At 27.8% G+C, this 15228-nt stretch overlaps 4 protein-coding genes across 8 annotated transcripts; 1 reads left to right on the forward strand and 3 right to left on the reverse strand.

Moving 5' to 3' along the window:
- Positions 1-374: 374 nt before the first annotated feature.
- Positions 375-5156, reverse strand: LOC122516251 (vacuolar protein sorting-associated protein 35). Of its 4 annotated transcripts, none has more exons than XM_043633928.1 (12): positions 4561-5155; positions 3799-3997; positions 3453-3576; positions 3178-3373; positions 2916-3110; positions 2759-2842; positions 2441-2677; positions 2060-2208; positions 1483-1969; positions 999-1418; positions 780-923; positions 375-713 (listed from the first exon to the last, which is right to left on the reverse strand). In XM_043633928.1, exons 1-12 carry the CDS (start codon positions 4561-4563, stop codon positions 534-536), a joined length of 2418 nt encoding a protein of 805 aa, XP_043489863.1. In that variant the 5' UTR covers positions 4564-5155; the 3' UTR covers positions 375-533. The 4 variants fall into 4 exon arrangements, with proteins under 4 accessions (XP_043489863.1, XP_043489862.1, XP_043489864.1 ...); XM_043633927.1 differs by having other exon boundaries at positions 3799-4018; XM_043633929.1 differs by having other exon boundaries at positions 4488-5155.
- A 239-nt stretch (positions 5157-5395) lies between these two features.
- On the reverse strand, positions 5396-7169 carry LOC122516252 (coiled-coil domain-containing protein 97). The gene is made up of 4 exons (XM_043633931.1): positions 7083-7169; positions 5919-7007; positions 5687-5849; positions 5396-5614 (listed from the first exon to the last, which is right to left on the reverse strand). Exons 2-4 carry the CDS (start codon positions 6776-6778, stop codon positions 5570-5572), a joined length of 1068 nt encoding a protein of 355 aa, XP_043489866.1. The 5' UTR covers positions 6779-7007; positions 7083-7169; the 3' UTR covers positions 5396-5569.
- On the forward strand, positions 7014-14197 carry LOC122516250 (ATP-binding cassette sub-family C member 10). Of its 2 annotated transcripts, none has more exons than XM_043633926.1 (17): positions 7014-7099; positions 7649-7813; positions 7901-8650; positions 8742-8993; positions 9077-9359; positions 9424-9647; positions 9721-9958; positions 10029-10297; positions 10378-10605; positions 10662-10873; positions 10966-11824; positions 11900-12126; positions 12224-12730; positions 12802-12993; positions 13100-13343; positions 13436-13575; positions 13663-14197. In XM_043633926.1, exons 2-17 carry the CDS (start codon positions 7670-7672, stop codon positions 13778-13780), a joined length of 4887 nt encoding a protein of 1628 aa, XP_043489861.1. In that variant the 5' UTR covers positions 7014-7099; positions 7649-7669; the 3' UTR covers positions 13781-14197. The 2 variants fall into 2 exon arrangements, with proteins under 2 accessions (XP_043489861.1, XP_043489860.1); XM_043633925.1 differs by lacking the exon at positions 7014-7099 and adding an exon at positions 7171-7248.
- LOC122517223 (EF-hand calcium-binding domain-containing protein 11-like) lies at positions 13809-14770 on the reverse strand. The gene is made up of 5 exons (XM_043635660.1): positions 14738-14770; positions 14571-14666; positions 14372-14513; positions 14170-14297; positions 13809-13814 (listed from the first exon to the last, which is right to left on the reverse strand). Exons 1-5 carry the CDS (start codon positions 14768-14770, stop codon positions 13809-13811), a joined length of 405 nt encoding a protein of 134 aa, XP_043491595.1.
- Between the last annotated feature and the right edge of the window lie 458 nt (positions 14771-15228).

Consider the following 15228-nt stretch of genomic DNA (forward strand, 5'->3'; position numbering starts at 1 on the left):
AACAAAAAGATTTGTAATAGAAAGAATGGAATGAATGTTTATTTGTAAATATATTGATTTTAATATCACATAAAACATAAAAATATTACTCGAGTCATTTATGGGATCATTTTAATAAGCGACGCAGAAATAACAGTATTTTCGTAAATCTTTTTCAGTGAAAACAACGAATCATGGATTATACTGTTTGTACGCCTTATTATTACATTTTTAGCTAATAGAAAAGAAAAATAATATTTTTTATAAATTGTTTATAATTTTAAAATTAATTATTTAGTCAAGTGTATATCTAAATTAGATATATTTCTTATGACATATAGTAAATTTTTATTAAAACAATGTACACAATTTTAATTTAATAATATCTTACTACGTATTATTAACAGCTTATTTTATTCAGATAAATATATTCAATTCATTTTTCACAGGGGTACGTTTAATAAACATATGCTTTTAAAATTTCGTATTATCGTATTCTAGATCATTTTGTTCTAGAATTATATTTACAAAATTTTAATAAAACTCTTATATTATTACAAAACAAGGCGTTGATAAGATAAACCCTCAGATTCTGGTGATTCCATTCTATCTCTTAAATGTTCCAATGTGTTTGCCAAATGTTTTTGAATTTGTTCCGTTTCTTCACTAACTTCCAAATTGGGAAGTTCTTCCCTAATTTTTGCAATAACTTGATTTAAGATTTGTACCGTAACCTGTAGCAAATAATTATATTTTATATATTATTCTATAACAATTTTCATGATTAATAACTATCTTACCGCAGTATTTCCTTTTTCATAAAAATAAATATAGTGATTCAACAATTCTACATATAACTGTACTTGTACAGACGTATCCATACATTGACTTGCTATCCTTATTCCTTTTTTTAAGCAATCCAACACTTTATTCGAGTCGTGCATCTAAAATTATAACGATTTTAGTGACATGAAACATAAAATTGCTATTATAATACATGTTTAAATGTAGATATTTACTTCCTTTCCATCTGTAGCTAAAGATTTTCCAGACCAAAATATGTGTGAACATGTTGCAACACCTCTACATTGATCTGGTTTTCGTAATAATTTACTAGCATATAAAGCGCATTGGTTTCTCACTGGTTCTGCATTTTCTTCACTAAAGCAACTCATCTGTTCAAACGTAGCAATAATCAATGTGATTGCTGCAAGTTGAGCTTTTGAGTCACTAATTTCATCTTCGTATATTAAAAATGCTTGACTTATAAACTCATAAGCAACTATTTCAAAATTATTATAACGAATTTCTCCTATAGCAATAGCGCCCTGCAGGAATAACCTTAGTGGTAATTCTGCCAATTCAGCTTTCAATAATGCAGTTATAGTTGTATGACAAAATTGAAAAATTTTTTGACATTTTTTCTGCCACATATCATCCTAAAAGTTATAAATTTAATTTAATTATACATATCTTCTTTTTATTTCAAAAAGATCTACGCACCTGATCTTTTAATGCTTTATATGTAAAAGCTAACTGATACGCTTGAAAGATAATAGGTGGAAGTGTGTATTTTATCCTTCGATTGCCACCAGCACTAAAGTGTTTCCTTGCAGCACTCAATATCATATATTGTTGATCAGCAGTATCAGATTTAAAATGATGAATTAATCGACCAAGAAGTCCTTGTTCTTCTGCAAAATCTTCAGGATCTTCTTCTATGCTAGGCTGATCAGATTGATCTTGAACCAATGGTGCGACCATTGACAAAACAGCATCCACTTGTTCTTGAGTTGGTATCAATGTTTCATTTTCTAATATATTGGTTATTATATAAATAGCTAATAATTTTCTACCCTCGTAATCAAAATATTCTAATAATGGTGCATAATGTTCCAATTTCAGGACGGTTAAAATATTCTTGTAATTATCTACAGGAATTTTCATTAATCTAACTAATTCTCTTGACACAGCACTATTGTACTCCAACCTAAATAAAAATGAAGTTTTAGTGTATCTATCTTTCCTGTAATTAACGAAAAAAATTAATTATATTTGCTTATGTTATAATCATACGTACTTATCTACATTTTGTTTTTGGAATATTTGTACAGTAGTCAACAAAACTTTGTCAACATAATCTACCCTATCTGGATAGCACTTATGAGCTAAATTAATGAGAGCTACTTGAAGGGAAACTATATCTTCAGCTGGCATATCTTGTCTCGTCTAAAATAATAAAATATTATTTAAATTAACACAAATATGTTAATAAGTATTTTTTAATAATATGTCCTTTCAATTATTCTCAGACTTAAACTAAATGAGTAAGGAAGATGTGTAGTATACATGTACATATATAATCATGTAAATATCAATAGTTACATAAGATCGATCATCATTGAATAATTGTGAAGTATAAAAATGACAAAATCAATTTCTATTTGTTAATTATTTGTACCTGAATGATAGTTGCTATTTGATCACTAAATACATCAAAAAGTTTAACATCTTGTGGGATGCCTGGAACTTGATTAGGACTTCCTGGTCCTCCCACACCATCCGATCTCTGACTATATGCTGCAAGTCTATCTATTAAAGAAATAATTATATTTTTCACATTTACTCCATTTTGCAGCTCTGCACAAGATTTTAGAAATGCGTTTAGTGTTTGTAGATGGAATTCTTCAGGAAAAACCTATGCATAATTTATAATAAGCAATTTTATTATTTATATATTAAGGAAATACTTAATCACATTTTACTTATAATATCATACTTGTATAATACATTCCATGAGATATTCTTGAGCAATTGCATCCCTACAACTGACTACTTGTTCTAAAATACCTGGTAATACTAACTAAAAAAAAATATTTAATAGAGATAGTATTTATCAAATATATTTACTATAATTTAAATTTAAAACAACTTACCTTTTTATATTTATCTAATGTAACAGATTCTAATTGACTTAATCGTACAAGATTTGTTCCAACTAATATTCGTAATTCTTCTCTTTCTCTTTCTCGTCTCTCTCTATCTCTACTGTGACCTTGATGTTGCATACGTACCCACAATTTATTCATTTCTGCAAAATTCATAAGAACAAAATCTATGCTGTCACGAACCTGTAAATAAACAACTCTTAGTATAAATTTTTCAATTGAAATCGTTTCTTTTAATTTGTTTACTTACAGTTCCATCTTCATCATCGCTTTCTGCAACATCCGGCAATATATTACGTATACATTGCAATAAATAATTTCTCAAAAAAAGACCTCTTAAAGGATGTTGTACACCTCTACACATTTCTACCAAGTCTCGAAGGAGATTTCTTTTTAGGCCTGGAGTTGTTTTAATATACACCAATCCAACTGTGATAAGCAAATATCTATAATATTAATAGAATTTTTATTAATTTAATAATCTAATCTAAGTAGAATATAGTGTAATGAAAAATATCAACGTACAATCTTGGTACTATATTACCCACATATTGCACTAACTCATATAAATCTGTAACTTTCCTTCCTTTCTGAAATTCGTCTAATAAATATAATTCTAATTGTCTCAGCTCATCTGTAATTGCCATATCTGATTGTCATATTATAGGAAAACTTTGTTAAAGCTATGTTTTATATTTTAAGACATTAATTTCATCTTCACATATTAAAAATACTTAACTTTTAAATTCATAAGCAATTATTTCTATATTATTATACTAATTTTTTTCTATAGCAATATTTAAAAATAATATTTTATAAAGAAATTATGCGTTAGAATAAGAATAAATAATTTTTGCTAAGAAAAGGATACAAAGTTCATAGTAGCTTTTTGGACTTAAAAGGGAAGTCCTAAGTTCTCCTAACATTGTGGAAGCGTGTTTTAATGCATCCATGAGCTTCATTTTATCCAAACAGTGTTTCATTTGGAAAGCTTGTACTTTGACCACGCCTATTGCATCTTCAAGGAGTTTTTCTTGTTCTTCCACTCCGGTCATAGTAGATGTCATAGGCTGTGAAAAAAATAAAGATACCTACCAGGAACACCAGGTAGTACCATACCAGGTAAGCCATTCAAATCGAGCATGCACCATTTAATATGCTTAAGCATCTGGGAAGTCATTAAGATAATTGAATTTATTAAATAAAAGATATTTAACCTAACAAATTTTGTTGATTAATCAACAATTTATTATTTCTTTAAAATATGAACAAATACTAAATAGCAAAGATGAGACGAATAAATAAAGTAACTCAAACAATATATAAAATACATTTAGATTAATATTATTATTTTTTGAAAAATTTACTATACTACAATAGAAATAATATTTAATTTTGAAAATATTAACTGTATAATAAATTAAATTTCTAAAAGAAATAGTTTTTATTACTTTATATGAAGATATATTTCAAGGTATATAATTAAACATTTTTACATAGATTAACCTTGTCATGCAGTAAATTTGTTGTTTAAAGATAGTCATATGTATCTTTACTTACAATTAGATCATAGGGTTAATAAAGCTTTCAAGCAAAATATATAATACACTGTTTAAAATGATGAAGTATTTACCATTTTTTACGAAAAAATAAATAACTACTACACTTTGAAAACACCCTCTCGATAAGGAAGATATATTTGATTTCACTATAGTTCTTTAAACAGAGCGTCGTCAAGCCGGTAGGTACATTGTACAACTGATTATGTATATACTTGAATAAATATATATATGGACATTAATTCTTCATGGTGGGGAGTTTCCTTTCTAACATAAGCAACTGAGTTTTTCTTTCCATCAGTAATATTTAGCCTTGAATGCTTGAGAATTCTTTATTATTATGAAAAGTTTACTAATATCCAATGTGAGAAATCGTGACTCGAACAAGAAATGTCAATTGCATTTACACATATGATATCTATCAAATATGCATTCAATGGCGACTTTACATGAAAACCAATAGGAAAGATATTGGGGGGATATTTACAAGTTGAACAAAAGTACAAAATTGATAAATAATGAAGATATGTGGCGCCTCAGGATTAATCTAGCACCACTGCACGGCTGATCAATGGAAACAAACGGAGTAGCTACTGCAGTCGCGTCCTCTATTCTAGTAACGTGTCTGTTTTAAAATCTGGACTCTAGCGTCACACACGGCAACCATAATCTTACTGCACCGTTGTTGCACCAGTGACTTTATCATTAAGGCACTGGAGTGGCTAGAATTATGGCCAATGTTTGAGAATCCATATCGAGCAAGTGATGTTTGCTCATAATAACGATGCACTCCATTCCCTATATGGAGCTGAAATATTTGCAGGATCGCTGAGATAAATACACATTATTTATAAATTTATTTTTACTGTAAAATATATGAATGAATATCTTAAATTAATTAAAGATAAATTTATCATATATTAAACATATGTTTATTTGATTTACATGATAAAATGTTAATATACTTTTGTTTGTGTATATAAGAGTAGTACTAAGAAATAATAAAAAAATATTGGTAAGAGAGTTTAAAAGTCTTTGTTTTAATATTTACAATATTTATGTTGAAATACTACATTTATAAATTTATGTCTCATTGTCGACACTATGCGTGTTTGAAGAAGTCTGTTCCTATTGAATAAATAACTCTTCTGTAAGTCAGAACTTTTGGAATGAACTAATTGTAAAGAAATATTAATTAACCTTTAACGATCGCATGTAAGCATCCAATTCATCTTCAGATTCATTCTGAGCTATGCTATTTTCTGGAATAATAGTTTCAGGTGATTCAGAATCGAAATATTTTTCTTCTTCATCTTGAGTTCGCAAATCTACATTATCATATGCTTCATTATTATCGACCACACTAGAACAAAATATTAAATAAATATAAAGTTCAAATTAATCTTAAATAATATTTTTTTTTTAATAATACCTATAATCAAAATCAGGATCTTTTCCTTCTAGAAAGCTTTGATACATATGTGTTACAAATTCTTCTTTAAGTATTTGTTTTTCTTTATTTGAAATTTGTTGTACAGATTTATCTGTCTGTTTTGTTTTGGTTTTTTGTTCTTGTTTAACTGGAACATCAGTAAATTCACCCCAAGATTTAATTGGTTCTGTTTCCAAATTAGATTGTTTCGGTAAAGAACTTTCATTTGTATCGTCAGAATCATTCTCCTCTATAACATTATCTTCTTCTTCTTCTTCTTTTTGTAATTTTTCACGCTCTTTAACCCAATTTCTTTCAATACTTTCCATGAGAAGATGAACAAAAGTAATATTTTTCATATCTATGTTATCACGAGTTTCTTTTTGCTTTTGTGTTAAATATTGCCCGACAAGATGTTCATACAATAATGGGTTACGCTTCATCATTTCAGATTCACTGAAATATTCTCCTTCCTCAATCAATTTTTTAAGTGCTTCATATCGTCTATTTTTTATATCTCTCTGTCGAATGGAATTATTAAAATGTCTGCGTAATCTATTTATATGATAAGATATTTCATAATTTTCATCCTTTACGCTATCAAAATATTTTAAATATTCTTCATTTAAATAATGTCCAAATTTAGCAAGAAATAAACAATAGCTTTTTTTAAGTAAATCACTAGCAATCGTTCGTTTCTCTTCAAACGTCAACTCCGGATCATCTTTTTGTTGACTTTTGAAATTTGCATCACTCCCAGCCAAATAATTTAACAACTCATTTTCCAAATTGTTTTTAACCTCTGTCATTGTTTTCATAAGATTCTGTTCGATACTTGAAACCTGTTTTTCCATAAGCATAATTTTACTTTCTTGATATATAATTGATACTTTTATTTATTTTTATACATAATCATATATGTATAATTTATTCTATAAATATTACAAAGTATTATGGTTGAATGTAGATTAACAAAAAGTAGAAAAAGATATAGTTTTCTTTTTCTAGTTATATAAACGATGTAATCACAAACATGTACTCAAATTCATTCTCCTTAGCATATTATTTATTTAATTTTTCATTTATTATCTAAAAATATATAGTTATGTGTAAAGATTATTTAAAATCGACAATATAAATTAATTTAACGTCACTATTATCTACCGGATCAGATCCGAAACGTGAGTAGTAGTTGGGAACCCTCGCATTAATCATAGTTTAATTTTGGGTTAACCGCACAACTTCGCATATACTAAAAGCGTTGTCAAAGTAGTGTAATTGCATATATAATGGAAAATAAAAATCATAAAAAAGTGTGAAATATATAAAAGTAATAGATATTTTTTTAATTGTGCATATATATAAATAATATATTACGATTTTTTCCATAACTGTTATATTGTGTTTTATCATATTTTCCAAGTGACTGATATTATCTTTGTTCGAATAAATTTAATAGAGAGAGAGAATGGTTATTTTTTTGAACTGTTTTTTTTTCTTTTTTTTAATATTTAAATATAATTGAAATCTCTTTCTATGACAAATGTGTAATCAAACAAAAAATTGATAATGTTATTGATGATGTTTTAAATGATTTCAATTATTTTTGTGTGTATTAAGTACTCTTTTTTAGTATATGTTGAAATATATTTCTTAGTTTATGCATTTATTTCTTATTTATAATAAAATTATATAATGTTTTATATAACAAAATTTGTTTTATCTCCAAGGTAAATTGATAACGTAAAAGTATGGAGAATGCTTGGCTAAGAGATACAGGTGGAGGGACATGGGATTGGAATTGGACGGAATTGTGCGGACACTCTGGTGGCATTAAACCATTAAATCCTGAAACACATGATCTTGGAATTTGTTTTCAACAACTTTGCCTTCAAGTATTATAATAGAACTCATATAAATAATTAGAATACCTTTATATATATATCTAGTTATTTGATTTAAATGTATTTGATTATTTACAGATACCGGTTTTAACTTTAATAGCCATTATTTCTGCATATCATTGCGGAAAACAAAATGCCTCTCTACTTCGTGGAAGTCACTATCACTATGCAATAACTCTTAGGATTTTAATTACTCTGTGTCTCATAGTGCTTCCTATAATAAGGGCTTATATTATTTTAACTAATACTACTATTTCTCCAATGAATGAAGAATTCAAGAGTAATACGTCTATAACTAATACGTCAGATACATTACCGCCAAACAACAAAGATTTCAATTTTGAGTCTACCGATATATTAAATACAGTCCGTAATGGAATTAATTACACAGCAAATTTTGCCAAATTAGTTTTTTCACCTAATAGTATAAAAACCACACATTCTCCAATACTGTTATCATATTCACAAGAGCATATACCAGAACTTACTGCATTGGGAAATAAAGCAACTGCTGCTAAACCAATTGATTATCTTGTAGCAGGAACTGAAGGGTTAGCATGGGTTGTTCATCTTTGCTTTATTATAAGCTTGAGGAGAAGAAATAATTGCAATGTGCGTGGCCCATTATTGATTCGAGCATTGATAATTTTATTAACTGTCATTTCTATATTATTACTGCGAAGTCATTATAATAACACATCTATGGATGATGTTCTACCTAACTTATCATTGGGATTCAGTATCAGTACAGTAACGCTTTTGATACTTTATATATTAACATTAGTACCTGTCAATATTAGATCTCAATCTACAAGATCTCCTTATGAAGTAAGTTATAAAAAATTGCTGCTCTTTTTAATCAAAATTTATCCCCTCCCCCCATGCATTTATTATTTATATTATTTTTATATTTTTATAGGTAGGGGAACACACTGCATTATTGAATACACCAACTTCTTCTTACATACATTTTCCTGGAGACCAAGACCCAAGTTATCTCGGGACTGCAATGGAGGATGCTACTTTGGGTTCTAAATTGCTATTCCATTGGGTGACACCACTGATGGAGAAAGGTGTTCAAGGATTATTAAATCATACTGATGATTTATTCGATTTACCAGAAAATATTACCACAAACACCATTTCTCAAAAAATAGATAAACATTCGAAGGTTCTTATAAGTAGCAAAATATTTATTTTTAGAGTATTCGTTATTTTTTATGTTATATTTTATGAAATTAAAATATGCTTCAGATTCAAACTTTGACTAATGGTACAGAGGATATAATTGCTAATGAAAGAATATTGCAACAGGATACGAATGTTATCCAAAATAAATTAACATTACTAAGTCTGTTACATAAATGTTTTGGATGGCAATTTTATGCAGTTGGAATATTAAAGTTCATTGCAGATTGCTCTTCATTTATGGGACCTATATTACTGAGTAGATTAATAAGTTTCATTGAAGACAAAAATGAACCTATTTCATATGGATATTTATATGCATCTTTGATAATCGTTAGTGCTTTAGTAGGTAAGAGTTTTTATTTTTATTTTCATTTTTATAGATAATTAATACATGATATGTTATTTTACAGGTGCTTTCTGCAATGCACATTTTACATTTTGGATGTCCCTTGTTGGTTTGAAAATACGATCAACAATTGTTACGCTGATTTATAGAAAAACATTATCCTCTTCTAATGTTCATTTACATCAGCAATTTAATTTTGGTGAAATCGTTAATTTTATGACCACAGATAATGATCGGCTTGTTAATAGTTGTCCAAGTTTTCATACATTTTGGAGTATACCATTGGAGGTAAATTTTTTAATTTTTTGATGCATATACATAAATTATATCAATATAAACTAAATTTTTAATTTATTTTTAGCTAATTGTGACATTATATCTACTCTACCAACAAATAGGAATTTCATTCTTAGCTGGAGTTACTTTTGCAATTATACTTATACCAATAAACAAAATAATAGCGAATAAAATTGGTGTACTTAGTACAAAATTGATGGAATATAAAGATAAAAGAGTTAGAATTATGGGTGAAGCATTACGTGGTATAACTACAATAAAATTGAATGTATGGGAAGAACATTTTTCAAGGAACATTATTAGTTAGTATACTGTATCAATTTATATACTAAAATAATATTGAACAATTTTTATTTAGGATTTTGTTTTTAGAATTACGAGAGAAGGAAATAAAATATTTAAGCGGAAGGAAATATTTAGATGCTTTATGTGTATACTTTTGGGCAACAACACCTGTTTTGATATCAATTTTAACTTTTACGACATATGTACTACTTGGAAATGAACTTAATGCTAAAATAGTCTTCACTAGCATGGCACTATTAAATATGTTAATTGGTCCACTGAACGCATTTCCGTGGGTATTGAATGGTCTTACAGAAGCATGGGTTTCAGTCAAGAGAGTTCAAAGAATGCTAAATGTGCCTATATTTTTCAAATAAATTTTAAATATCTCTTGTATATATCAAATTATTAATGAAATCTATTTTATGTTAAGTAGTTACCAGATATGAATATATGTTCATATTACATGGAAAGTCCACCGGGAATTGAGATTATGTTTAAAAATGTGACAACTGTGATTGGTCAAAATAATGATAGCGTCGAGCTTTCGAATGTCAAAGATGTAACGAAACCTTCTTGTTCTAATACAGAGTCTAAAAAGAATGTTACTTTTGAAGATAACAATATCTTCAATTTGCGGGACATTAATATTACAGTACAAAAGGTAATTAATATTTATGTATGGATTTTCTTTCAACAAATCATGATCGATTTATGCAGGGACAGTTGATTGGAATTATGGGTGAAGTAGGAAGTGGCAAATCACTATTGCTTGATGCTATTTTAGCAGAAATAACTAAAGTTCATGGTACTATTGCATTAAGCGATATAAACAAAGGTTTTGGATATGTGAAGCAAAATCCTTGGTTACAGCGTGGTACTATTCGAGATAATATACTTTTTGGAAAATCTTATGATTATAATAAATATAAGTAAGTACTCTTTTAAATAATCCTGCTTGAATATTATTATATATATATGTAATAAATTATTATATCTCACAATATATTTTTATATTATGTAGGAGTATATTGGAAGCATGCGCTCTTCTTGATGATATCAATTCATTGCCAAAAAGAGATTTAAGTGCCATAGGTGAGGCAGGAAACACGTTAAGCGGTGGACAGAAAACTAGAATTTCTTTGGCTCGAGCTATATATGCAGATAAAGATATATATTTATTAGATGACGTTTTAGCAACATTAGATACAAATATAGCCGCTCATGTTTTTCAGCATGTTATTTTAGGTTTATTAAAAAATAAAACGAGAATATTATGCACACATCAAACTCAATACTTGATACATGCAGATATAGTTATAGAAATGTTAAATGGAAAAATTATCAAGATGGGTAAACCGAGTGATGTTATACCTGATGTAGAAGATTATTTGTTATCTTCTGAGTCATTTGGAATTGGTTTGAATCATAAATTTAAAAAAATGTCATCAAATGAATTAAATCAACTTGTAAACTTAGAAGAAGATGCTGCATATAATGAAGAATATACAGAGAAAGGAAATTTAAAGTTTCAAGTATATACATCATATGTTACAGCTGTGGGACGTTATTTAGCAATATCTATATTGATTTCTATGATATTAATGCAAAGTTCCAAAAATATGACAGATTTATGGTTATCTTATTGGGTTACACATACTAATATCTCGTCGTTCAATTCAACCATTAAGCCATTATCAATAAAATTAAGATATTACCTCAGCAATTCTACTGTACAAAATAATAACTATTACTTAACTGTATATGGTCTCTTAGCCTTATTTAATTCAGTTTTTACATTAATAAGAGCATTTATATTTGCATATGGTGGAATTCAAGCAGCTACTTTTCTTCATAAACAACTGTTAAAAACTGTGATGAAGGTATTGAAAAGTTAAAATTTGTGTGAATGTGATAATTACATTATTATATAAATAACTTTTATGATATAATTTTAGGCTAAAAGTATGTTTTTTGATGTTCAACCATTAGGAAGAATTATAAACAGATTTTCATCGGACACATATACAATTGATGATACCTTACCATTTATTACAAATATTTTATTTGCACAGTTATTTGGTTTAATTGCCACAATCATTGTAACATCCTATGGGTTACCATGGATATTTTTAATCTTGGCTCCACTTGTCCCAGTTTATCATTGGATACAAAATCATTACAGGTATTATGCTTGAAAATTTTATTATTAGCCACCACGAAAAGTTATTTTTAATGTTATTATGTGATTGATTTATATTATAAATTTAATTTAAATTTAGATTAACGTCCAGAGAGTTAAAACGTCTATCTAGTACAACTCTTTCACCTCTTTATGCTCATTTCAACGAAACGTTGTGTGGACTTAGCAGTATTAGGGCCTTTCGAGCTGTATCTCGCTTTGTACAAGAAAATGAACTTTTGTTGGAAGCTAGTCAAAAAACACAATTTGCATCAATTTCGGCGAGCCAATGGCTGTCTCTTAGATTACAATTTATAGGAGTGGCACTTTTAGCTGGTGTCAGCATTATAGCTGTTTTACAGCATCAGTATGATATAGCAGATCCAGGTTTAATAGGTTTAGCTATTACATATGCTTTATCCATAACAAGTTTATTATCTGGTGTAGTAAATGCATTTACTGAAACAGAAAGAGAATTGATCGCGGTCGAGCGAGTAAAACAGTATTTGGATAATATTCCAATAGAGACTATAGGTGGAGATAGTCCACCATATGCTTGGCCAAGTCAAGGTGTTGTAGAGTTCAGTAATGTTGTTCTAAAATATAGGTAAGTATTTAAAATATAATTACTATAATATATTATTTAATTATAATTCTAACTGAAGGTTTTTCTCGCAGAGAGCATTTAATACCATCATTGAAAGAAGTATCATTTATTACTCGGCCAGCTGAGAAAATTGGTATCGTAGGACGTACCGGTGCCGGAAAAACTTCTATTTTTACCTCCTTATTTAGATTAGTAGAAATAAGCTCAGGAAGTATATTAATAGATAACGTTAATATTCGAACTTTGCAATTGAATGCATTAAGGTAAAATTAAGTTTTTTTTTTAAATGTAGCACATTATATATAATAATTGTTTATACAAATAGATTTATAAAAAATTATAAATGTAATTCTCTCTCTCTCTCTCTAGGTCTCGACTAGCTATAATACCTCAGCATCCATTCCTTTTCTCAGGGACTATTCGAGAAAATGTTGATCCATTAAATCAATATCCAGATTTACATATATATAAAGCTCTAGAGAAATGTAAGGTTCATTCATTAATTTATCGTTTAGGAGGTTTGGGCGCTCAATTAGACGAAGGTGGTCGAAATTTGAGTGCAGGCCAGAGACAATTATTATGTCTAGTTAGAGCTATTCTACATAATGCTAAGGTATATTTAAGTTAATATTAATATCTTAAAAAGTATATGAGATTATTTCTAGTGACACGTATGTTTAAATAAACAAATTTATATTTTTATAGATAGTTTGTATAGACGAAGCGACTGCCAATGTCGATCAAGAAACGGATAAATTTATCCAAACAACAATAAAGTCTTCTTTTCGAAGTGCCACTGTTATTACTATAGCTCATAGAATAAGAACAATTATGCATTGTGATAGGTATAATAATTTAACTATTTAAATATTTAATATGTAAGTGTGTGAATATCAAAATTTGTATTTAATTATTACTCTTCTATTTTCTAGGGTATTAGTGATGGGCGATGGAGAAGTACTAGAATTTGATGAACCAAATATACTAATACAAAATTCAGATTCGTATTTCTATAATTTAGCTAATCAAGAGTTTTCAGATAAAGAATAAATTTAATGCGATTTAGTGTCTTTCAATATTAATACTTTTTTAGAGAATTTACATTATAGAATATAATCATAATTGTATATACGATTATTTTCCTAGTATTAGATAACGATCGCATGTGGATAAATAATGCGTAAGATATAATGTTATTGTTAATATAAGATAATTATATTTTTATATATAAGTCTGAATAAGAGATGATAAGAATGATATAGCGAAAAAAGACAGTTGTTTTAATATTGAATACAAATGCGTATAAATAATTTATATAAAACGCTAGATCAGATATTAGCGTCATGTGACGCTGTTGAATGCATTTTAAATCATTTATTATTTGTTACTATAAGATTGATATTATTTTTGATATTAGTAAAATTGAATGTGAAATCAGCCAAATCAATATATCCCTTTTGGAACTGATCTAATTCCTTAAATGTCTTATACCATACTAATGGTGATATTCTCATATCAATAATTTCACTAGTTTTCCATAAATCTATCATCGTTAAATATCCTTTATCTATAGACATATAAATATATTATTTTTAAATTAGAAAACAATCTAAAGTTTTTTATATCATTTGTAATACTTACTATCACTATCTATTAAGCCAAATATAGTTTCTAAACTAATCGTCAATTGATTTATTGGATATTTTTTAAATGCCCAATATTCGAATTCTTTGAATGAGATCTTTTTGTGTGAAGAAGAGCGAAAAACATAATTTATCTCCAGCTGTAATAATAACGTAAATTTGTTAACAGAAACAAATAATGATTTTACTTATCGAACTTTATTAGGGCAGTAACCAAACAATGCCGTCATTGCTATTTTATATTGATGTTTCGTTAAAGATCCTTCATTATTCCTGTCAGCATAATCGAATGCCTATAATATACATATATATAATAATACAAATTTTTAAAAATGTAAAGACGATGTAGGTACTTGTTTGTTACCGTTTTTATATATCGATGAATATTAAGATTCATTAGATTTTTCGGAAAATAATTGTAAATATTTAAATATTCATAAAATTGAGATTGAAGTTAGTTTAATAAATTTATTGCTTAGATCGATTTATACAAATAATTGGTAAAGATCGATAAATTTTTTTTTCAGAATTACAAATTATGAAACTTATTTTCTTTCTCTTTATATAAACAAATGTGTTGTAATTTATATTTTATATGAAACACATGAAGGTTAATCTCATAGCCTATAATTATTATTATGTTGTTATTATCTATTTTATTGAAATATTTAGCATTCTACGATGGAAACCGTTTTCGCAGCCAATTAGCGTACTGTCGTAAACACTGGCACTCGCTTCTCAGCTTCATCTGGACTGACATAACGTCTATAGATAACTGCATTCAGGCATTCACGCGTATTCAGTATTATGTGTGTATATATATGTATAATTCCTCGCCCTCTCTGTCACCATTAC

This window comes from Polistes fuscatus, unplaced genomic scaffold, assembly GCF_010416935.1.
Source record: "Polistes fuscatus isolate 324 unplaced genomic scaffold, CU_Pfus_HIC Scaffold2, whole genome shotgun sequence".
In the NCBI taxonomy this organism is placed as follows: Eukaryota; Metazoa; Arthropoda; class Insecta; order Hymenoptera; family Vespidae; genus Polistes; species Polistes fuscatus.